Here is a 25,049-nt window from a genome sequence, read left to right as displayed (position 1 = left end):
CTCGATAGTAGAGAGATAGAGCTCAACCAGACTCACTCTTTTCACCAGAGACTTAGGACTTTCCCCTAGTACAAACCAAGTGCCGGTAACACGAGCAGCAACAGACTAGACATAGGAACGTTCCATCCGAACCAGTATAAATTCTTATGTCCTCCGAACACCGCCATCCAGGTCAGACGCGTAAACTATAAATTTACTTTGACGGTGATTTGAAACACCTACAACCGCATCTGTTCATTCATCTCAATGGTGTACATATACACGAGGATTACAACGTCAGTCTAACTGACTGTCCTACAGCTATGGCTGGGCGAGCAGAGCGCGGAGCGAGGGCGACGTGCGGCGCCCGAGGATTGCGCTACGCCAGGAGACGGAGTCTAGGCCGGGCATCACGGCATGGCGTGGACTGCTTCTCTAACAAATAGAAATCCCACTGGAATCCTTCCACCCCATGCTGGTTGAATCTGGCGAAAGAGTTTGAGGTGGGTTTTGAGACTCTGGTGGGTTTAGGCTATCACAGTATGCAGAATTCTAACTCTTCGTAACGAACCTTGCACTCAACACATCATAGGCAGGCATGAATGGGTATATCTTATCTCTGACGACGTCAAAAGGAATGTCGCAATCAACTTTCTGAGTTAGATTTTCATCCGCTTACTGCTGAAGATCAAAGAATTAACAAAAGCAACAGTTATACAATATGCAGTTGAGCTAAATCTCTGCATCCAAAACAACAAAAGCCAAAACCGAGCCTTGCTAGATTCCTAAAAGCAGACACTATAGAAAATAAGAGTTTTAAATGGTTCACCGTCCTTGAGTTTTGGGAGCCTTACATTTTTAACTCTTGCATCGTGTGTTTTTTTTGGGAGAATAGGTGGCTGCACATCAATAGCTTTAGCAAAGCTGCAAAAGAGTATCCTTTGTCAACACTGATGCACATAGGTCTATATGAACCTATGGTTGTATCAACGAGGTAAAGAGAAAATTTAAATTATCTGTAGATCTATTGTTTGTTTCTTTTTTACTCAATACAACTAAAATTCAATATTCATTAGAAGAAAAGAGGAAGATCAGAAACTTCACCACTTGTACACTCGATGGTAGCAACTATGTTCTTCTCCCAACACAAAAACACAAGTAGCTCGAATCAAATGTTTTTGTTTGTTTAATGTCTACTAACTCCTATCCTGGTGTGAAATAACATAAAAAATAACTTTTGGATAAAAAGGGAATTTAAGGTGAAGACTGAAAGGAGAATCTCTAATAACTCATATTTAGTTAAATGCACGAAATAAATAATTGTTTTTTAAATAAAGGGCTAGTTGTACATATCAATAACTGGTTAACTAATAAAAGAGATAAGTAAGATGCTATTATCATTATCAAGAACCAAAAAAACTCAAACGTGCAGAGCTGGGACACATAAGTAGATTTTGGACGCGGGGTGTTACACATATGTATTGCACATTTCAAACACAACTAAAGGTGATGAGCTTGTCCCCCTACTTGTGTACATCTCGAAAAATTGATCCCTTTCTATTCTCCAATCTTGCTCTTGTGTCCATCTTCTCCCCTTAACGATATCTTTGTTCTACTCTCTCTCCCTTTGTCATTAATTACCACAAAGGGTGGCACCGCTTGAGATAGATGCTTAAAATATTACGGTAGACATCACACTTTGATGTAGATGTTCACTTATAGTTGATGATTACTTGAACTATTCTTAGATTGTTTCCATGATCTTCCTTCTCATTGGCTTAAACTAGTTGTTGATTTGTTTAAGCTTCAAACTCGGTTTGATTCCTCTTCAAGCTTCTTCACACGCCATGAGCGGTTATCTTGTTGAAGTATAATTTGGCACTTGTATAGCTCATCAACTTGATTCAAACACTTAGGTTCACTAGCTCATGAACAAGACATGTGCTACCACTAGACACATACAATACAAACATATAAGCAATTGAGGTAGAATATGAACTCAAATACATTTGATTTTCAATGAATGCTCTTAGGTTACCAAGTCATGTCTATATGCAATAATCACATCTAGTAAGATATATATGTTCAATGTGTAACTAATTTTACCTTTGCTTTGGTCCGAGGAGAGACTAGTCATATAATCGGTGCTCTTCAAGATATGTTGGAGAAGTGAAGAATATTCAATTTATTTCTCATTTTGCAAAACGGGCCTTCATGCAAAGGCGTGTATTCCAATCCTACTGTCAGGGTACACAAATCCCAGTTGGTTCGCTTGCACCTGTCCAGCTGGAAAACGTGGTAAAAAAATTGCCGTGATGCCTCCCCTCACGTCGTCACCCCACGTGGGCTGTCTGCCCGTCGGGCGGGCGCCGGTCGATACGGGCGAGTACGCCCGCCCGCTCCGGCTCGGTCTACACGTTTCCCTCCGGCCTCTGGGGTCGGGCCAGCCCGTCGGTTACCTTTCCTTTTCCCTCCGGCGGTCCGCCCCCCGGCACCGGCACCGGCAGCCGCAGCCCTCACTTTGTCTCTCACGCGGACCGGACCACCGGAAACCAGGAACCAAACTGCCCCGGAAGAAAAGAAAACCTTTTTATTTCACATTTTTTTTTCCTCACAAAAGAGAGGGAAATAATATTCCAGGGCCGCCCGCGCCGGAACCGACCACTTCACCGGCAGCGAGCCGGACTCTCCGTGGAGCCCCTATCCCCGCGCCGGCGTGGGCGGAGGGAGGAGGAGGAGGAGCAGCAGCAGCAGAAGGATAAAGTGGGCTCTGGGAGCCTCTGAGAAGAAGCTTCTAGAAGCTGCCTGAGGCGAGGGCGAGCGCGCCGCGGCCAGAGTGATCTCGGTGGAATAAGTCGCGCCGGGCCGGCGCCGTGGGGGATGCGCCTCTGGATGCCGGCACCCTCCCGGATTTGAATGGTGGCCAGATATCGAGGGGGAGGGGAGCTTCTCGAAGCGGGGTGAGGCGCGCGGGCCGGCCGGCGGTTAGGGTTTGGTGGGAGGCGGGATGGTGGGGAGCTCGGTGGAGGGAGGAGCGGACGGAGATGGGGGCTGCTGCGGCGTCGGGGACACCTCGCCCGGGACCATCGTGTGGGTGCGGCGGAGGAATGGGTCCTGGTGGCCCGGCAGGATCCTGGGCCCCGAGGAGCTCCCACCGTCGCAGATCATGTCGCCGAGGTCCGGCACGCCGGTCAAGCTCCTCGGCCGGGAAGACGCAAGCGTGTAAGGTCCCACTCCCTTGTTATTTCTGATCCCTGTGCTGTTTTTACATTTTAGATTACTTGTTATTGTTATTTCTGATCCAAGTGGGAAACTTGGCTCTTTCTTTTTATGGAAACTACGATGCCTGAGAGAATGGGGGCTGTACCAGGACATACAGTACTATCTTCTTTGCTTGTCAAGCTCATTGCTAGTTTCTTTCTTAGACCTTGCAAAATTTAGAAGCACTGTTGTTCATTGTATTATCTTCTTTGCTTGTAGTCAAGCCCATTGCTAGTTTCTTTCTTAGACCTTGCAAAATTTAGAAGCACTGTTGTTCATAGGATATGTTGCTCCCTGGGAACATGGAACATGGAACGATGCCACATTCCTAGTCCCTGGAATGTTGCTCCTGTTCTGGGAACGCCAGAACAATATTGCCCCTGCGTTGTCAAAACTTTTCTCCAAGTACCTTACAATGTTCCTCAATAACATTCCTCGACTCCACTGACCTGGGAACTTGATGGCTATGATATGTAGTGGGTCTATTTCCTTAATAACTTTGAAACCATTAATTGTCTTCTTTTTTTCTTGGAAAACTTTCCCAGGCAGTTTCATGGTTGTGGCTCATGGTATTCTTTGGTTGGATGTTAGTGTAAACAATTTGATGTATGGAAGTTTTAGAAGTGGGAAAAATAGCAGATTCAGGATATGTAGTGGAAACAATAGGATATGTTCTAGAATTATGGTGGCTTTGTGCCCTTGCTTTCTGAAGAACCTGAAATTCCTGAGCATATGTATTCTAGGGTTGCTAACATCTCGCTTACAGTATGTCATGCAGATTTTATGTTGCACAAAGAATTGTTTCCTTTTGGTATCCAGACAGATTGTACAGTTTTTATACTTGCTATGTATCAGCAAGTAGACATTTATGGCCCCTATTGTGCCATAATATTCTAGGCTACTACATTTGTTGGTAGATATGATGTATGTAGAATAATACTTCTTCATGTAGTTAACAGATTTTGTTTGTGAGATAGGACAGATAGCTTTTGATATCCTTATTGGATACTTAGTGTAGTCCCTCTGTTCCAAATTGTAGGTCGCTTTAGACTTTTAGTATCCTCCTAACTGAAACTTCTCTAGCTTTGACCAAATTTATTTGAAAATATATTAACATCTATGATATCAAATATATGCACTATCAAAGCATATTTCATGGTGGATTTGAGGAACCTAGCTTGATGTTGTAGATGTTGGTGCATTTATTTATAAAGTTGGTCAAAGGTAATAAGTTTGATTTAAGACAAAACTAAAATGACTAACATTTTCGAATGGATGGAGTACTTCACTAGGAGAATTAAAATCTTAGAATTATTGTTCTGTGAGGTGATTAGGTCTTAATGATTCAAGAAGTCTCCGCATATCCTTGATTGTACCTATTATCCCCTTTTTCTTAGTTTATTATGAAGATCGCATTATTTCATCTATTGCTCTATTGTCAAAACTTCCTCTCCTGTGAATCTGTGGTTTCAAATTTTCATCAGCTAATTTTAAGCCATATCTATTAAGACTTCTTCCAATTATTTTGCTAGTCAATATCCTGGAATAGTAGCTGGGTATATATTGCATTTCCGTATCGAAGTTTATTTCATTCTGAACTACTACTACAACAAAACATTACCCCCAAGCAAGTTGGGGTAGACTAGGTATGAAAACCAACAAGTTCAGACAAATGAAAAAAGGTTAATAATAGGAACAATAATATTCATTTCTTGGTGATGATTCTGGCATGTAGAATGGTAATTTTCACACACTCCTATCCAAAGATGATTCTTTGGGACAGTCACGAAGTTTCTGGGTCAATGGGGTTTGAGAAATGTGATTGAGCAACACGGTATGCTATTTGAAAAAGGTTTTGGCAAGGCTGGGACAAGATTGTTCCCATGTTTCCAGAATGGGAATGATGGCATCCTGGCACGAGGAACGAGGCATGGCTCCACGTCCCCTGTGACTAGGCTTTGGATACTTTCCATTCCTTCAAGTCCATTTCTAACTACCTGGAGTAATCGTATTTTCTGAAATTTGAAGTTCCTCACATATTCTGTTTGTATTTACTTTTCCTTTTGTTTCTTAGGGATTGGTACAACCTTGAGAAATCAAAACGTGTTAAAGCATTCAGGTGTGGAGAGTTTGATGCCTGTATTGAGAAGGCAGAGGCCACTCAAGGGACTGTTGTGAAGAAAAGAGAGAAATATGCACGGAGAGAAGATGCTATTCTTCATGCACTTGAATTGGAGAGGAAGCAGCTTGCATCAAAGTATCAGACTCAAGGTTTCAGACCTGGACCACCTGGTAATATTTCTGGTAAGTTTAGGTGACAGTGAAGAGTTTTGTTAGTTGTTTAGGTTGTTTCTTGTATGTTATCCATGAGTTTCAAGCATTCTGCATCTAAAACTGAGCTGTCTTCATGAAATGCAGCTTGCACAAAACATCGCAAAGACCTTGGAAGTACTCGCTACAAGAGTAAAAAGAGCAAGAAGCGCAAAGATGCATCTGTTCCTGCTGATGTAAAAAAAGAAGTGGGACAATGTTTTCTACATGCTGGTTCAAAGAGAAACTTTTCAGAATCTCTTACTCAAGGAAATGTTGTCAGTAATCACATGGGTGATTTATCCCATTTGAGGCATTCTCATGGAGGTGCCACTTTAGAGAACAAGGAGAGGAGTACAATTGTGAAGAAAAATAGATCGGACGGAAGTGATTTTGAAGATTCTCTTGTTTCAAAATCAGAAAGACGCGGACCACTTTCTCAAGTATTGCAGACAAGTGAAAACTTGCCTCCTCACTTGAAGCAAAACGATGATTTGGGGGCTTTGTTAATTGGGGAGAATAATAATTCTTCACTTGCCACCTCCCGGTCCAGAAGAAGTAAATATACATACATGGCTAGTGATTCTGGTGAAACTCAGAGTCATAGTGATTTACCTTCTATAAAGATGTCTTCTACTGGAGCTGATTTTGAGAATGAAAGCTATCTTCAGCATCCTGGTTATTTTTCTGAGGAGCACACTTCTTCTGACTTTGTTGAGAAGCAAATAACTGAGTCTTCAGAGAGGGAATGCTCAGAAAGTGAGACTGAAGATGATGCTGAACTTCTGCAAAGTATGTGCACCTCGATTTTCTTCTTTCCGATGGTTTGAATTCATGTTACATTGTCATAGAATGCTGGCTATAGCATAGCACAACATACTAAAACATTAGTATTAGCATCACACTTGCGATTTAGTGATGCAAATATTGACTATAAGGGCTGAAAATAGTCTGTAGCTGAAAGTGGAGGTGTTTTTTCCCTCAAAAAATGACTCATTAGTACAGATGTTTGTTTCGCATGATTGCAGTGGCTCTTTTGATGATTCATTTGCCCTGCATAAAACATGTTATAAAGTTTCACTTCACGCCAACTTGCTTCAGATTGCATTCTTGACTTACCCATATACAGCATGATTTACTTTCGTATATTGAATCAATGTAACTCTACACAAACACTGGACCCCTAAATATGTACATGCTCAGGGTTAAGGGTGATGAAGAACTAAATTACTATAATTAATTTCTACATGTGATTGTGTTCATTTGTTCAAACCATGGGTAAGGCTTGTTGGATGATGTTGACGATAATTGATTCAGTTTTACTAGGTAAATATGTTAAGAAGAAAGAACAGTTGTAGGTATGAGATATTGTAATGACCTTGTCTTATGGTTAAGTATTATTGGGCATATAAGGTGGAGGAATCAAATACAAGGGAACACAGTTATACTTATAGAACTATGAGACTTTAAAGATGCAATAATTAGTCATTATGCATATTATGGATCATTGGCATTTTCATAAAGTAAATCCATGACTAAAAGAAGTCTTTGTACTTCCATTGGGCGTTTCTGAACTGGTAGTGTAGAGGTGAAATAGTAGGTACATATCTATTGCTTCTTACTATTTCAGCATCCCTGGCTCGCATTCTTTTTTTTCCTTGGGGTTTTGTATTATGGTGCAGGCGGTAGAGTCTTACCGCCTGTGGAAGGTCTCGGGTTCGAGTCGCGGTCTCCTCGCATTGCACAGGCGAGGATAAGGCTTGCCACCGACACTCTTCCCCAGACCCCGCACAGAGCGGGAGCTCTCTGCACTGGGTACGCCCTTTTTTGAGTTTTGTGTTACAGTCAGAATTTAACTGTGTTAATATAATTTTGACAAAAATCATGCAAATCAAGGAATCTGGGAATCCCAGAGTCTGATTCATTAACAAATACTCCATCCGTTCCAGATTATAAGACATTTTGACTTTTCTAGATACATTGCTTTTACTATGCATTTAGACATAGCGTATATCTAAGTGCATAGCAAAAACTATGTATCGAAAAAAGCCAAAATGTCTTATAATTTGGAATGGAGAGAGAAGATTGCTAGAAGGCCATAAATAATTCCTTGAAATATTTACTGTGTACCTTTGCTGCTTTCTTGTTTTGCCAGAAACTTCCATGACTACAATTTATAGTCTGTTACTGATGTCATTTCTTGCATGAGTCTTCTGTAGATTTTATTGATAACTTTTGTATGGCAATTTTTTTGGCAGATGCAAGCGTAATTCTACCTATAGAATCTTGTGCTCCTGATCCGTATTCTGTTCCAGTTTCTGATAAGTTCAAGCATGTGGATTATGATGACAATGAGGTGACATATTCTACTTATGTGCCCCAGTTGAATGAATCTGAGGAAGAGGATGGTTCTTCTGAGCTGGGGGTGTCTCAGTGGCACATGAAAGGTAAACGCAACAATCGTAATGCCGCGAAGAGATTAGTGGATATGAGAGATGGAAATACATGGTTAAACAAATACAATGGACAATTAAAAGGGTCTTTGCATAACACAAATGGTGGGAATCCCAGAAAAGAAAGTATGCACACATCTGGTGAGCAGTTTTTTGAGGAAAGCTTTTACCAAATTAAGGTGGAGCCCAATTATGATTCTGAGGAAACTAATTTATTTGAGGACGTGAGCCATTCAGAGGCTAACTTGTACTTTGGTAAAAAATACCCTTCATCCTTGAGAACCACAAGAGATCTTATCCGAGGCTACAGTTACTTTAATGACTATGAGAATGACTCTTCAAATGTTTCTCCCCTAAATATGGATGCTGAACGGATATATCATGTTGATCGGAATGCATATTGGGATGGACCTTCATTTTACCAAAGGAAGTTGACTTCACGTTTTGGTGGCATGGGACCAATGTTGTTCAATGTTAACCTCAAAGTTCAGGCCAGCTACCAAGGAGAGCATGTCCCTCTTGTCTCCTTAATGAGCAGACTTAATGGCAAAGCAATTGTTGGACACCCTATCCAAATTGAAATAGTTGAAGATGGTTCCACAGATCATCTGGTATTCTGCGGTGATAGTGGTATGCAAGAGAGCACAGCTGCTCCACCTGCTTGGCCAACAGGTAGAAGAACTGCCATGCAAAGAGTTCCCCGTTCAAATCCATCAGGAGCACTGTTGGATGGCGATAATGAAGGTGGTCTTGTGTATTCTGATTATGAGATGAAACCAACTTTAAGAAAGTACTCATCTTCTTTGAATCACCAGGTTAAGGTGAATAAGAAAAGCAGTTCGAATGCTAGGAGGTCATCAGCTAAGTCCCATAAGAAGTCATCCAAGAAAACAAACCTTAGAGCTCTCTCTTCCATTTCCACTGCAAAAAAACACCATGGAGAAGGTGGCCGAGCAAAGGCACATTGGCATAATGACATATTTGGTGGTTTAATCAGATCAGAAGGAGCAGTTCCTCTAGTGACATGTGTCCCAACGAAGGTTGTGTTCACTAGGATATTGGAAGCAGTTGGCAGGCCACCTCCATCTGTCGCTCACCGTGTTAGAATGGCTAGTCCTTCAGTGCGAGATCCTCCATAGGCTTCAACTGTAGTGCTACATACAGTTTATGTTGCCGGCCGTTGACATGCAAGTTTTATGTACATTCCTGTTAATTGAAGAGGCAGACCATTCAATCAGCCGGTAACACCTGTGAAGAGTCAGATTGATATGGTTGCTCCTTGATAACTTGGAACAGCTGATCTCTTATTAGCAGTGGTGACAGCCTGTAAAGATCATTAACGCTTGTGTATTTCTGACTGGAGACTGAGATCATGAATGCTTCAGAGCAGCTTGTGTATTTCTGACTGGAGACTGAGATCATGAATGCTTCAGAGCAGCTGAGCCATTGATACCATGAAGAGGTACTCTTTGGTGTAACTAGCACTGGTGACTATGTCTATTGGTTTCGTCACCCTGTAAAGTACTAACTTAAGCATTTTAGGTGTCAATTTAGTTAAAACATTTGTGTCATCATATATAGCAATAGGTCATAGGTTTCCTAATGTCATGTATAATCCCTCATTAATATCCTGACGTGTCTGTTATTTATTGTCGAGAAGTAGTTGATTCAACTGTATGTTTAGAAGCATGTGTATCTAGTCGATGTAATATATCAGAGCAAGTACTCCAACATCCCAATGGTGTAACAATCTAGTCATCCATGTGAAGTTTCCTCCATAGACATACAGCCTGTTCGCTTGTTGGTTCTAATCAGCCCAAACCAGCCAGTCAACAGTGTTTTCCTCTCACAACAAACCAGCACCAGCCAGCTCAGAAACCAACCAGCGAATAGGCCGATAGTGAACAAAAAGGGCCTGCTCGGCAAGTTGGCTGCAGCTGCGCTGAGCCTTACCATTTACCCTATCGTTATCTTATCTCTCACAATAAAATGCTGCATGACAGATTTTTATATAGTGATGCTTGTTGTAACGGGGCTGTAAATATTAGTGCCTGAAAAAAATCGTCGTGACCACCTTGATCTGCATTGATAGCACTGTAAGCTCGATCGAACCATTGAGCTGATGCGCTGGAAACGCTGATCTTCGTCGTTCCAGGCTGACGGGGAGGTTACAATGGCCTTGTTTGTTATTATAGCTTTATTATAGGAAAACGCTTTGCGGAGAATCTGTACAAAAGAATTTTAGTGCACAATTTATGTACTGCGGGGGAGGAGCTGTACAGATGAAAAGTACATTGCGAAGCCTTTTATTTCTTTCTCAAACAATGATCCTTCGGGAGAGGACAGCTAAAACATTTAGAACATATTGCTACAATATATACGTGTGAAACATATATAAATCTAGATTAGAACGCTTACAACATACGTTTGGAACAGATAAAACATTTTCAACAAATCTCTGAAGCACTTGCAACATGCCTATGCAACATATATCTGAAACGTCTGAAACACTTAAAACATACGCTTACAACATACGTTTGGAACAGATAAAACATTTTCAACAAATCTCTGAAGCACTTGCAACATGCCTATGCAATCCTTACTGAGGTCGCGCATCGCGGCGGACATGGCGTCGACAGCGGCCATGACCTTCTAGAGGGAAACAACGACGTCGGCAGCACCCCAACAACACCTCGGCAGCCACAGGGGACGAGGCACGATGATGGAGGGGGGAGAGCGCAGCACGGGATGGGGTGGGTGGCGAGGAAGACGGCAACAGCAAGCGCACGACGCAAAGCAGCACGTGATGGGTGAAAGCGAGGGGGAGATATTTTTGAGAGAAGAGATGGGGGGGCGCAGAGCGTAAGTAGGCCTGTTGGGCCGGTACGCACTGGTCCAGAAAGCGGCGTCCGGACGGACGGACGGACGCCCGCTCCTGAACATTACCGTTCGGGGAATCGCCGGTGCCCACTGCCTACTGCCCACACAACACAGGGCAGAAGGCAGATCAAATCATTTCGCACATAAGCAAAGATATGACAGTTTGAGCTACGCAGCCAAACAAATAATTGAGGTCTTGTTTACTTCCTCCCCCTAAAGTTTACTCCATATCTCATCGAATGTTTGGACACAAGCATGGAATATTGAATATAGACTAAAAAATAACTAATTACATAGTTTGCGACTAATTTACGGGATGAATCTTTTAAATCTAATTAGTCCATAATTTGGCAATATGGTGCTACAGTAATGCATGTGCTAATGACGGATTAATTAGGCTTAATAAATTTAACTCACGGATTACTGACAGATTCTATAATTTATTTTTTATTAGTATCCAAATATCATATGCGACACTCCACACGACATCCGATGTGACAACCCCACAACTTTATAAGCTGATTTTAAACAAGGCCTGAAACAGCGCGAACCAAAAGCAAGCAGCAACAGCAGCCAACCCGAATGAGGCCTGGTTTAGTTCCTAAAAATTTTCATCCCAAATTGTCACATCGAATTTTGCGGCACATGCATGAAGTATTAAATATAGACAAAAAAAACTAATTACACAGTTTGGTTGGAAATCGCGAGACAAATATTTTAAGACTAATTAGTCCATGATTAGTCATAAGTGCTACAGTAGCTAACATGCGCTAATAATGGATTAATTAGGCTTAATAAATTTGTCTCGCAGTTTCCAGACGAGCTATGTAATTAGTTTTTTTATTAGTATCCGAAAACCCCTTCCGACATCCCCGAAACATCCGATGTGACATCCAAAAATTTTTATTTCGCGAACTAAACACAACCTGAATTTCTGACAATCTTTAGCGAAACATACGAGTTCAATTATCGGTCCAAGTAAGGGCCTGTTTAGTTTCCAAAAATTTTTGCGCGGTATCCATCACATTGAATCTTGCGGCACATGCATGGAGTACTAAATGTAGACGAAAAAAAACTAATTGCACAGTTAGGTGAGAAATCACGAGACGAAACTTTCGAACCTAATTAGTCCATAATTAGACACTAATTGTCAAATACAAACGAAAGTGCTACAGTAGCTAAAACCCAAAAAAAATTGGATCTAAACGTGCCCTAAGCAGGATGCATGAAAGCCTAGACCATAGACTCCATGAAAGCCTAGACCATAGACCGTTAGAGGGTCTGTCCCGCGGGTGCATTTTTTATTTTTTAGCTTTTTTTTGAAATTTTTTCATAAATATGTCTTTGAACATAAGATTTTAAAATCTGGACTTTTAGTTATCATAAGATTCTCTGCAACTTCCTCGGGGTCAGGCTGATTCTCAGACGCTTCTCGCGGCACATAGTTATCATCACGGTCACACCTTGCAAAGTGTCTATCCCCTATGCCACTTATCCTAATGAAATTATGTAGAGCACAACATGCAACTATGATTTGGCTTTGTTTATGAGGTGCATAAGAAGGGATCTGATGCAAGATGCGCCATCTCATTTTCAAAACTCCAAATGACCTTTCAATGACATTCCGAAGACATGAATGTGCATAATTGAAGGTCTCCTCTTTACTTTGGGGTTCTGGGGCATCTCGATACTCCTGCAGATGGTACTTAGTTCCCTTGTAAGGGGCAAGATAACCTAGCCGGTTAGGGTACCCGGAGTCCACAAGGTAATATTTCCCTACATCAGCAAAAAAAAATTACATTCATGTAGTTGAACAACAAGGACCCAAATGTGCTATCAGATAGGTGTATACCTGCAGGTGGATGTGGAAAGACATGGTTGTATGTTGTTGTTCCATCATTGAATACTCTCATATCATGTACAGACCCCGACGAACCAGCAAGAACAAATGTAAATCTCATGTCAAAGTCACAGACAGCCATGACATTTTGTATAGTCATGCCCTTGCGGCACAAGTACTGCACAAACTTATCATTGGACACCACACAAGGTACATGAGTCCCATCTATACCCCCTATGCAATCCTTGAAGTAGGGATAGAACCTAGGGTTTCTCAGTCTAGGATGCATTGTTCTAAATTATGGGTCGAGAGGCTTAATAATGTCAGCAACAAGCTTCACCATATACTTCAAAACTTTGTTTAACATGTTGGAGACAGTCCCTAGTGACCTCTCAAATCTGTCCTCAGCTTGCCTAAAAGATTATGGTGCCCCAAGCATCCAAAGAAACATCCCTAGAGCCTCAATCGAGGTGGACTTAGCACTAGATTTTAGGCCATATGATTGTACTAAAAGATCATGCAGTGTATGGAACATAGGTGGACTCATTCTAAACATGCTAAAACAGGCCTTGCTATCCCCAAGCTTCCTCTATACCCATTCCAAACCAGTCATGGCAGGTTGCCTATACTCAGCCCTATTCAAATGCTTGTCAATGTGCAGGGCATACTGGTACATACCATAGATAAAAGCATCATCATCTTCAGCATCCTCTAGCTTAGCCATCATCATCTCTTGTAAAACATCCCAAGGGTCTACACAATGGGTTGCTGCTGCTGGTACAACATCAACATGTCCAAATAAACAAGGAGTACAGTCAGTCCTAAATCACATTACAAATCATGTCATGCATGACTACGTTCACTGACATTTGCCATTCACTCTCACCCATGCATCACATAGTTTAAATGGTCACCATACTTGAAGTTCAACAAACATTACTACATTTTAGTTGTTGAAATAAGAAACATCAAAAACATAGTTGAAACACACATTCATGCAGTACAGACTTAGTTCATATGACATAGGACATGACCGACATTGTTTGAGGACACCATTACGACATGAACTTCAAATCATAGATGAAATAAGATAAGATAGTCTATGGGTCGACCAGCGCAACTTGCTCGATGATGATCATCCTTTCTTCAGGGCCGTTGGCAAGGAAGAAGTTCATATCACTTTCATTGTGGATGATCTTGTATAGGCCCCTGAACAATGTTGGAGTCTGTGCACTTATACCTATCTCTTTTGCTATCTGGGTGACCCTGTCTATCTTCTGGCTAAGGGCCGACCGTGAATTCTGGTCCTCTTGCTTCCTGTGCTCAAACATGCTCTCCATCAGGAAGAGCCTACGGTTGGCATTTTCATTGTGTGTCCTCATGTTGTTGTCCATTGCCCTCAGTGCTGGGCTCTTGGACCTCTTGCGTGGGCTGGATGCAGTGGTGCTCGTGCTGTTGGCCCTCTTGTTGCCAATGCTAAGTGGGGTCAGCTGGTCTTCCTGTTCATCTCCTGCCTCTTCATCGGAGCTTCCACCATCTAAATCAATAGTACCACTTTGACCAGCAACAAAAGATGTGGAGCCATCTACTGTGTTTCCAGTAAACATTTTGTCCATTTGATCTAAGTACTCAGGCAAACCTTTCTTGAACTTCATCAAATCAGATTGCCTCTGCAATATGAAATCAATAATTATGCAGTGTTGTACTTAGTTAGCGCTGAAACTCGGAAGAGATAGATAGATCATTTACGTTGGTATTTGCTTTCCACCATGTATCAGTGGCATCAACAGTTCCATCGTAGCTACAGCCTAAGCCAGAGGCGTAGCAGAGCTTGTTACAGAATGCCCATTGGGCCTTCAGCTGCCTTAGCCTACCAGCAATCTGCTCTCTGTCATGGACCAAACCTGTTGCTGCTTGGTACCTCCTTATGAGGTCCCTCCAGCCAGTCTTGCTCATGACTCCCTTGGTACAATTGCCAATGGCAATTTCATGGCACCATATGTCACAAAACTTCTTAGTGTTTGGTATAGTCCAGTTGGCCTTGTGTTTCATAGCCTAAACGATGCTTGTTTCAGTTCACGACATGTACACAGATTAAACCATTTGGTAAACACTTAAGCTAGGTTAATGAATATCTACAACTGTAGTAGCTTAAATTTGTATCACAGAACACTCATAGCAAGATCAACTAAATAATACATATAGCACCCTAGACACATGCATGTAACTCACTAGATCTACTACTAAATAGAAGATCAAGGAGAAAGGGAGTGGAATTTGTATCGAGACTCGTGGGCCGTGAGTGTTGTCGTCCTCATTGAAGTTGTCATCAAGAATGGCTGGCCCCGACCCGCGTACACGCGCACTGCGGCCCCTGCGACGGCCACCAGCACCTCCCCATGGAGGAGACAGAGGAGGGACGAAGCCGCCTCCAACGGATGTTCCACCCATGCCGCCTCCAACAGATGTTCCTCCGCCGGCGATGGAAGTGTTCGACCCGAGGTTGCGCGCACTGTTGCGGGAAGTCACGCGGATGGGGGTGGGAGCCATGGGGGGGACCTCGTTGTCCCCCCGAATGTAGCCCGCGTAGGCCTGCATCTGCGGCCAGTCCTCGCCGGCGTTGAGATCCAGCGACTCCAACCCCAGCCGAGACTGGTTGAATCTGCTTGAACCTGAGAAGGTTTGCGCCGTGTCGGGGAAGAGGCCGCTACCGCCGGCATGGCGCCAGGAAATCCCTGGTGCACGCGTCGTTGCCGTGGCCGACGTCGTCGATGCCGTGGTCGCCATTGTAGCCGGCGTCGTTCATGTCATCGCCGCCGTGTCCTTCCATCACCGAACGCGCGAAGGTGGTCCTCAATCTGGACTCCGACGGGGCGGATCTAGTGGTGTAGCTCGTGGATCTGTGCGGCGGCGTTGGGATGGCGGGAGATCAGCGGCGGTGGGAGGGAGTGACCGACGGCGGGGGGCTAGGGTTCGAGAGTGGATGAGAGTGAGGGATAGAGGGGCAGTGGCGGCCGAGCATGATGAATGGATAAGGGGTGGGTGTGGGGTATCAGGCGGCCTTCACGCCTCCCAAACCGAACAGTGCCAGCCCGAACACCCCACCGTGAACAGTACCGATCCAAAAAATTTTGGCTGCCGTTTAGTTCCAAAAAGCCCAAACTCAAAAATTTTTGGGCTAGGCCAAAATTTTTTGCAATCTAAATGGGGCCTTATTCCTCGTCGGTTGGAGCCGTACATCAGCGCGTCAAGGCCCTGTTTAGTTCCACTCCAAAATGCCAAAATTTTCAAGATTCCCCGTCACATCGAATCTTTAGACGCATGCATGAAGCATTAAATATAAATAAAAAATAAAACTAATTACATAGTTTAGACGAAATTCACGAGACGAATCTTTTAAGCCTAATTAGACTATGATTAGATACTAATTGGCAAATAACAACGAAAGTGCTACCGTTGCATTTCGCTAAAAATTTTGCCATCTAAACGGTACTCAAGCTCGGTGCTAGGATGTACACGATCTACGACGCCGAGCTGGTTGTTAAGTCATCGTCACGTCTACGTCGAGTCCAAGACCTCAGCAGTGTTCGGCTGGACTGTATTTTTTTACTGTTCATACTGAAATGTTGTGAGAGAAAAACACTGTTCCGGCTGAAAAAAGAAGCCGAACAAGCCGGCTTGTAGCTCAGCCGAACATTGCCCTCGGCAAGAGCAACTATGACGCCGAACAGTGTAAGCACGGCGCTAGCAATAATGACGCCAAGCTAAAGGTCCAGATTTTAAAACCTTATCTCCAGAAACATATTTGTGTTTTCTTTAAAAAAAGAGCTAAAAATAAAAAAATTTGGTGCCGCGGCAGCCTCGACTCTATGAAAGCAGCCTGTTCATTTGGCTGTGGCTTGTCGTAAATGATCGTAAATTTCCAACCGAAACAGTATTTTTCTTTCACACAAACCAGCCAGCAGTACTTCTTCACGAACCAGTAACGATACGAACCAGCCAACCGAACAGGCTACTAGACCATAGACCTGACCGTTACCTCGACGCGCTGCAGCCAGTCTCCTAGACCTTGTACCTAGGCCTTGTTTAGATCCCATCAAAATTCCAAGTTTTTTCACTCTCTCTCCATCACATTAATTTTTGGACGCATGCATGGAGCATTAAATGTAGGTAAAAAAATAACTAATTGCACAGTTTGGTTGTAAATCACGAGACGAATCTTTTAAGCCTAGTTAATCCATGATCGGACAAAGTTTGTCAAATACAAACGAAACATGCTACAGTGTCCATATTACAAAAATTTGCAATCTAAACAAGGCCCTAAACGCACTGGCACAATCTTCCGTAGTTTAATGAATCTAGATGTTCCGAGTTACTCTCTCGCTCCACAGAAGAATGTAATTCTTGTTTTTTTATAAGTCAAACAATTTAAACTTTAACTAAATTTATATAAAAAATATTAACATTCATGATATAAAATAAGTATCATTGAATTCGTTATATGATATATTTTTATAATAAATTTATTTAAAAATATAAATATTAATACTATTTCCTATAAACTTGGACAAATTTGAACTATTTTGACCAGCACGAATTTTATAGTTGCATTCTTTCCAAAACGGAGGGAGTACTATTGTTCTGGATCATAAATTTAGACCTACTCACCTTGGAAGTGTTAGGGAGTCGACGGGGCCTGTATAAATGGGGATCACGACTCAAGGTGAAATTGTACACACTCTGCATAGTTTAATCAAACTGATATATCAGCCGTGCTCACGGACACGAACGGTCTGGATCATTTTTATTAGTATTCAAACGTCATATACGACACCCTCGTATAACACCCTAAGCAGCGTTCGTCGAGCTGCAGAATACGGAACCTAAGCTTCAATCGCAAGATTGTATTACAGTGTTCTCGTGTCCACAGGTTTAGGCGTTTAGCATTTTCCCTGGCCGACGGCACATGGGACACCCCAAGTCAACTAGCCCTGGCGTTCTTCACAAAGTCAATCCCCATCACAAAGTCAACATACACGCTTGGCGTGATGCCACCCTCCTTCCCAACCACTTAACATGACCAAGCCCAACCCCTCTCAACTCGTCACCGGCCCATGAAGCGAACAGCTCAGCACGACGCGGGCGACGACGACGACAACCGCAGCGCTCGCAACCCGTCCGTCAGAGTCATCTCTGGTCTCGTAGCCATGAACCAAGCTGCGGCACCCCACAACGACAACGACCGGCGCCGCATCCCCAGCGTCATCCGCAACGCCGTCGCCGGCGCGAGGGAGCAGCCTCCGCACCACGCTGGCTACAGCCCGGTCGTGCCCGTCCAGATGGCCGGCGCCCACCGCTGGGCGCGCTACGACGACGTCGTGGCCGCGCTGCGCTCCCTCGCCAACTCAAGCCTCCTCGAGCAGGAGGCCCGCGAGGACGCGAGGGCGACCATTCGGGGCCTGTACCAGCAACCCGGCGCCGTTCGACACCGACGTCCGCTTCCCCGAGGCGGAGCTCTTCCTGTCCGTCGACCACGGCACGTTCGGGCAGTGCATGAACCGCATCCAGAAGGCGCTGCTGCAAGTGGAGGCGGCCACCAAGGGGTATCTCTCGCAGCGCACCGTCACCGCGTGCGAGTCCTTCATGGAAGCTGTCAATCACGCGGCCGGAACGGCGACTTTCGTGCGGCCGGAGGAGCCCGGGAAGCCTGTGCTGTATGACCGGGCTGTTTTCGAGGAGGCTTTCCAGCTGGCCTGGACTGACGCGTGAGCCATCAGATGGTCTACTTTCACGCGATGTGCTAAGGCCCCGTTTAGTTCCATCCAAAAACAAAAAAATTATGCGTAGTATCCGTCACATCGAATCTTACGGCACATGTATGGAGTACTAAATGTAGACGAAAAAAAACTAATTACACAGTTAGCCGAGAAATCGTGAGACGAATCTTTTAAGCCTAAATAGTCCATAATTGGACAATTTTTGCCAAATAAAAACGAAAGTGCTACAGTAGCCAAAAGCCAAAAAATTTTGGAACTAAACGGGGCCTAAAATCTGCCGATTTCATGCTTTGGTACGCGCATCAGCAGTTTCCAAGTTTCAATTGTTTGCTGAGTTTGCTTATATTTGAAATAAGTGTTGTTGTGACCAAAACTCCAATTAGGGACGGCGATACGCCGATAACTGTGTATGATTTGCATGTTGTTGTGACCAAAACTCCAATTAGGGATGGCGATACGCCGATACCTGTGTATGATTTGCATATGCCACCTGTCACGATTACCTTGGTATTTTCGCATGTCGACTTGAAACACAATAATAATATAGTCACTAATGTTTATATAGGATTCTTGTAATCGTGCGTCATTATCCCTCCTCCCCTTCAAGTAACTTTGCTTTGTCGCCTACGCTACCAGCTGCTGATTTTGTTGTATTCATAGTCATTGCCGTCATTGTTAGACATCACCAAAGTAGCAAATGTGAGTACAGAGGAAGTCCTCCTCACTAGGAACATGGGGCACTTCGCCTCACCTTGGTATCTTCTTCCTCTAATGCATCATGTTTGGATCACGACCTTAAACTAGCTGTCGGTGAGGCACCGATCCCAGCCGCTAGGGGCTGAAAATCGACAGCCTGGGGTTGCCGTCTGGTCAGGCAGCATTGCCTGGACACACAACCAAACATGCCAGAGTCTTCGTGATCTCTCTCTCCCTGAAGCTCTGCACCACCACCAGGTACAGAGTTCCAGGTAACTGCCAGCAAAGCAAGAGACGTCGAATTACTTTACTTGCCCTTATGACTATTGAGGGTGTCCAGAAGGCCTTGCAATATTCTCCTGTACATGTTATCCGTTTCAGGAGGAAGACGGCAACAGCAAGCGCACGACGCAAAGCAGCACGTGATGGGTGAAAGCGAGGGGGAGATATTTTTGAGAGAAGAGATGGGAGGCGCAGGGCGTAAGTAGGCCTGTTTGGCCGGTACGCACAGGTCCGCAAAGCGGCGTCCGGACGGACACCGCTCGGGGAATCGCCAGTGCCCACTGCCCACACAACATAGAGCAGAAGGCAGATCAAATCATTTCGCACATAAGCAAAGATCTGAGAGTTTGAGATATGCAGCCAAACAAACAATTGAGGCCTTGCTTAGTTCCCCCCCTAAAGTTTACTCCATATTCCATCGAATGTTTGGACACATGCATGGAGTATTGAATATAGACTAAAAAAATAACTAAGTGCACAGTTTGCGACTAATTTGCGAGACGAATCTTTTAAGCCTAATTAGTCCATGATTTGACAATTTGGTGCTACAGTAACACATGTGCTAATGACGGATTAATTAGACTTAATAAATTCGTCTCGCGGATTACTGACAGATTCTGTAATTTGTTTTTTATTAGTATCCAAACATTTCATGCGACACCCCACGTGACACCCGATGTGACACCCTAAAACTTTATACGCTGAATTTAAATGAGGCCTGAAACAGCGCGAACGAAAAGCAAGCAGCAGCAACTGCCAACCCGAATGAATTTCTTATGATCTTTACCGAACCGTACGAGTTCAATTATCAGACCAAGCCCCTGTTTAGTTCTCCAAAAGTGCACTATACAAAAAGAAGATTTTCTGTCACATCAAACTTGCGGTACATGCATGGAGTACTAAATGTAGACGAAATCATAAACTAATTGCACAGTTTGCTTTAACTTTACGAGACCAATCTTTTGAGCCTAATTAGTCAATGTTTGGATAATAATTCACAAATATAAACGAAATGCTACAGTAAAGAATCGTGCACTATACAAAATTTGCAGGTGTAAACTTTGCCGAACTAAATGCGCCCCAAGTAAGCAGGATCCATGAAAGCCTAGACCATAGACTCCATGAAAGCCTAGACCATAGACTCCATGAAAGCCTAGACCATAGACCGGTAGAGTGTGTGTCCCGCGGCAGCCTCGACGCGCTGCATCTGTCTCCTTGATCTTGTGCCTGTACTGGCACAATCTTCCATAGTTTCATAAATCCTGATATTCTGAGTTACTATCGCGGTCCACAAAATAATATAATCCTCATTTTTTAAGAAGTCAAACAGTTTAAACTTTAACTAAAATTATATAAAAAATACTAACATTCATGATATAAAATAAGTATTATTAAATTTATTATAGGATATATTTTCATAATAATTTTATTTGAATACAAACATTAATACTACTTTCTATAAACGTGGACAAACTTGAACTATTTTGATCGGCACGAATCCTGTGGTTGCATTATTTTCTAAACGGAGGGAGTACCATCATTCTGAATCATAAATTCAGGCCTTGTTTATTTCCTCCCATAAAGTTTACTCTCTATCCCATCGAATCTTTGGACACATGATGGAGTTAAATATAGACAAAAAAAATAACTAATTACATAGTTTGTGACTAATTTGCGAGACGAATCTTTTAAGCCTAATTATTCCGTGATTTGACAACGGGTGCTACAGTAACACATGTGCTAATGCCAGATTAATTAGACTTAATAAATTCATCTCGTGGATTACTGATGGATTCTATAATTTATTTTTTATTCGTATCCGAACACCCAATGTGATATCCCTATGTAACACCCGATGTGACACCCCAAAACTTTACTGTCTGGATTTAAACGAGGCCTTAAGCAGCGTTCGTCGCACACTCGCACTGCAGACTACGAAACCTAAGCTTCAATCGCAAGATAGTATTACAGTGTTCTCGTGTCCACAGGTTTAGGCGTTTAGCATTTTCCCTGGCCGACGGCACATGGGACGCCCCAAGTCAATTTGCCCTGGCGTTCTTCACAAAGCCAATCCCCGTCACAAAGTCAACATACACGCATAGCGTGATGCCTATAGATGTCCAACGGGCCAGCCCAGCCCGGCACTGCACGGCACGGCAACGGGCCAGCGCGACCCGATGAGGGTCGGGCCGACAAGGCACGACGTGCCCTGCGGGCCGTGCCGCCATGGGCTTCGTGCCTGGCCGACGGCCCAGGCACAGCCTACTGAGCCGTTTTTCGTGTCGGGACGGCCCGAGAAGCACGGCTAATCCAGCGTGCCGGGCCGGCCCAAGGCCCACTACACCTAGTCACCGACAAAGAGAGAGAGGGGGAGGCCAGACTGCCGTCGTTGCGAAGGCCGTGGACGACGCGACCTCTACGAACCTCAACTTGGCTGGATCCGCGGAGGATGAGCGATGAGGAGGCCGAATCCGTGGAGAACGAGGTCGGATCCGCGCAGAGGAGGCATAGGGAGGAGCAGCAGCGCGTGGCGATGAGGAGGAGGTGGCCACCATCGACGGCAGTGCAGGGCGGTAGCCACCGTCGGCGGCTCGCCGCTGGGGGCCGCGGAGGCGAGTCGGGAGAGTGCGGTGGCCGACAGGGAGGCGAGTCGTGCGGGAGAGAGAGTGGGGCGGGGAGGCGACGTGGCGAACGAGTCGCGACGCCGACTCGCGACCGCAACCGCGAGCAGTAGGGAGTGCGCGCGGCGGGTTGGAGTGGAGGTGGGAGGCGGCGACAGGAGGAGAGGAGCCCGCGGCGGCGCACCCCGTCGGCGAGTCGCGAAGAAGAGAGGGAGCGAGCGAGAGCGGGTAGAAGGCGAGGCGAGCGATTGGGAGAGAGAGAGAGCAGCAGAGTGCGGCGACGGGGGAGGGAGAGGGTAGGCGGTGGGGTTAAGAGAGGAGGGCTGGCCTGCTGGGCTGTTGTTGGGCCTTTGGCCATTTTCTTCACTGGGCCATTGGCCATTTTACAGGCCGGGCCGGGCTTGGGCCGGGAAAAAACGGGCCTTGGGCCAGGCCAACGGGCTCGGGCTGCATGGCCATATATAGTGATGCCACCCTCCTTCCCAACCACTTAACATGACCAAGGCCAACCCCTCTCAACTCGTCACCGGCCCATGAAGCGAACAGCTCAGCACGACGCGGGCGGCGACGACGACAACCGCAGCGCTCGCAACCCGTCCGTCAGAGTCTCCTCTGGTCTCGTAGCCATGAACCAAGCTGCGGCACCCGACAACGACAACGACCGGCGCCGCATCCCCCGCGTCATCCGCAACGCCGTCGACGGCGCGTGGGAGCGGCCTCCCCACCACGCTGGCTACAGCCCGGCCGTGCCCGTCCAGATGGCCGGCGCCCACCGCTGGGCGCGCTACGACGACGTCGTGGCCGCGCTGCGCTCCCTCGCCAACTCAAGCCTCCTCGAGCAGGAGGCCCGCGAGGACGCGAGGGCGACCATTCGGGGCCTGTACCAGCACCCGGCGCCGTTCGACACCGACGTCCGCTTCCCCGAGGCGGAGCTCTTCCTGTCCGTCGACCACGGCACGTTCGGGCAGTGCATGAACCGCATCCAGAAGGCGCTGCTGCAAGTGGAGGCGGCCACCAAGGGGTATCTCTCGCAGCGCACCGTCACCGCGTGCGAGTCCTTCATGGAAGCTGTCAATCACGCGGCCGGAACGGCCACTTTCGTGCGGCCGGAGGAGCCCGGGAAGCCTGTGCTGTATGACCGGGCTGTTTTCGAGGAGGCTTTCCAGCTGGCCTGGACTGACGCGTGAGCCATCAGATGGTCTACTTTCACGCGATGTGCTAAAATCTGCCGATTTCATGCTTTGGTACGCGCATCAGCAGTTTCCAAGTTTCAATTGTTTGCTGAGTTTGCTTATATTTGAAATAAGTGTTGTTGTGACCAAAACTCCAATTAGGGACGGCGATACACCGATAACTGTGTATGATTTGCATGTTGTTGTGACCAAAACTCCAATTAGGGATGGCGATACGCCGATACCTGTGTATGATTTGCATATGCCACCTGTCGGTGTTTCGGACCGGAGGGTCCTCAACCAACTAGTGAATTTATTCTGCGTGCTCCCGATTCCGGATGGTGATGCAAAGAGACACAAGATTTATACTAGTTCGGACAATCGGTGCTCTACGTCCAGTCTGAGAGATCGAACTTGTATTCCTTGCACCGAAGTGCTCGTAGTAGGGGGTTACAAGCTAAGGGAGAGAAGGAGCTAGTCCCAGGTCTCAGCAGGGTGTCGTGTGGGCCGTCTGAGACGTTGCTCTCAAGCGGCTGAAATATGTGCGCGTGTGTTACCTCGTCCCCCCCCCCTCTAAGTGGTCCAAGTCCTCTCCTTTTATAGTTGAAGGGAGGACAAGGACCGTACATGCATTACTATGCGGCGTCGTGCCAATAGGGGTGGCACGTCCGAGCCCTGTGGCCTGTTCCTGTGGAGGCGTGGTCGTAGGAGTGGTCCGTCCTTGGAGTACTGGAGCGGCGTGGTTGTCCAATCAGATCCTGTGCGTCGTGGGAGCCCGAGAATGCCTCGAAGTGGACGCGGTGGCGAACGTGCAAGCCACTGTGGACGGACTGTGCGCGAGACCGGGACTTCGTTGGTGCCGAGGCTTGCACTGCAGTGGGGAGGTCTCGGCAGGCACGAACCCCAAGATCGCCGAGGCCCTGGTGTACGGTGCCGAGGCCTTGAGCGGGCGGTTGATCGTGGGTACAGCATTAGGACACAGTGACCGATAATCCCCGTCGTTCCCTGACCTAGCCGGTATGGCGCGGATCGTGGACACAGTGTTAGGACACGGTGGCCGGTAATCCCCGCCGTGCCCTGTCCCGGCCGGTATGGCGCTGATGCGACCTCGGGTCGCGTCGGCCATTCTGTGGCGTTGAGCCACCGTCCGACTGAGATTGCGGGAGTGGTTGAAGTATTAATGAGACATGACGTGTTGTCGGGAGGTTGACCGAGGCGGGGGGCGACGGGCTGCGGACGAGCCAGCCTCGAGCGACACGGAGAATGAGGCCTCGCGCGAGACGGAGATCAAGCTCCTTACCGAGGCCTCGCGCGAGAGGCCTCGCGCGATACGGAGAATGCACCTCCTGCCGAGGCCTTCTGTGGAGAGCCTCGGGCGAGGCGGAGACGGCGTTTCCTGCCGAGGCCTTCCTGGGGAGCCTCGCACGAAGCGGAGTTTGCGTGAGGATGCTGAGACCTCCTGTTCAAGGCTCGAGGCGAGGAGGTGGAGGACCCAGTGGGCTCGGTCGTGGCGGATGAGGGACCCACGACTTACCTTCTAGTTTTTATTTTATTTTTTAGATGGGACTTTAGCGACCCTTTCGATGTTTGCTTGGGGTACCCCATTCTGAGGTACCCGACAGTAGCCCCCAAGCGTCGGGGGGAGTGCGTGCACTCCCCCTAAGGGCTTGTCGAGGCTTGTTTTATACCTGCCTTGTAGGAATTGGGGTTTGTTTTTTGAGGTTCCGGTGGGTGCGCGTGAGCGCACCCGCCGGGTGTAGCCCCCGAGCCTTTGGAGG

General features: G+C 46.0%; 2 protein-coding genes and 1 pseudogene across 3 annotated transcripts; 2 read left to right on the top strand and 1 right to left on the bottom strand.

The window, feature by feature from the left end:
• Positions 1-2,414: 2,414 nt before the first annotated feature.
• On the top strand, positions 2,415-9,802 carry LOC136467528 (uncharacterized protein At1g51745-like). 2 transcript variants are annotated; one of them, XM_066466263.1, is made up of 4 exons: positions 2,415-3,201; positions 5,315-5,532; positions 5,659-6,342; positions 7,809-9,802. In XM_066466263.1, the coding sequence occupies exons 1-4, from the start codon at positions 2,987-2,989 to the stop codon at positions 9,140-9,142; spliced, it is 2,451 nt and encodes an 816-aa protein (XP_066322360.1). In that variant the 5' UTR covers positions 2,415-2,986; the 3' UTR covers positions 9,143-9,802. The 2 variants fall into 2 exon arrangements, with proteins under 2 accessions (XP_066322360.1, XP_066322359.1); XM_066466262.1 differs by having other exon boundaries at positions 2,416-3,201; positions 5,315-5,544; positions 7,809-9,801.
• On the bottom strand, positions 9,262-15,510 carry LOC136466042 (uncharacterized; annotated as a pseudogene).
• Positions 15,511-22,610: 7,100 nt separating this feature from the next.
• Positions 22,611-23,427, top strand: LOC136464223 (uncharacterized). Its single transcript, XM_066463182.1, has one exon. The coding sequence runs from the start codon at positions 22,633-22,635 to the stop codon at positions 23,284-23,286; it is 654 nt and encodes a 217-aa protein (XP_066319279.1). The 5' UTR covers positions 22,611-22,632; the 3' UTR covers positions 23,287-23,427.
• The last annotated feature ends 1,622 nt before the right edge of the window (positions 23,428-25,049 follow it).

This window comes from Miscanthus floridulus, chromosome 7 (assembly GCF_019320115.1).
Source record: "Miscanthus floridulus cultivar M001 chromosome 7, ASM1932011v1, whole genome shotgun sequence".
Classification (NCBI taxonomy): domain Eukaryota; kingdom Viridiplantae; phylum Streptophyta; class Magnoliopsida; order Poales; family Poaceae; genus Miscanthus; species Miscanthus floridulus.
The sequence above is the reverse complement of the archived record's forward strand: the minus strand, read 5'-3'. Positions and strand labels throughout refer to the sequence as shown.

What these genes read in the sequence shown, in the direction of transcription:
- LOC136464223 (XM_066463182.1), top strand. Translation starts at nt 22,633, where the DNA reads ATGAAGCGAACAGCTCAGCACGACGCGGGCGGCGACGACGACAACCGC.
- LOC136467528 (XM_066466262.1), top strand. Translation starts at nt 2,987, where the DNA reads ATGGTGGGGAGCTCGGTGGAGGGAGGAGCGGACGGAGATGGGGGCTGC. An exon ending in GGCCGGGAAGACGCAAGCGT is followed by an intron (nt 3,202 to 5,314) that starts GTAAGGTCCCAC and finishes TTTGTTTCTTAG; the next exon opens with GGATTGGTACAACCTTGAGA. An exon ending in TGATGCTGAACTTCTGCAAA is followed by an intron (nt 6,343 to 7,808) that starts GTATGTGCACCT and finishes TTTTTTTGGCAG; the next exon opens with ATGCAAGCGTAATTCTACCT.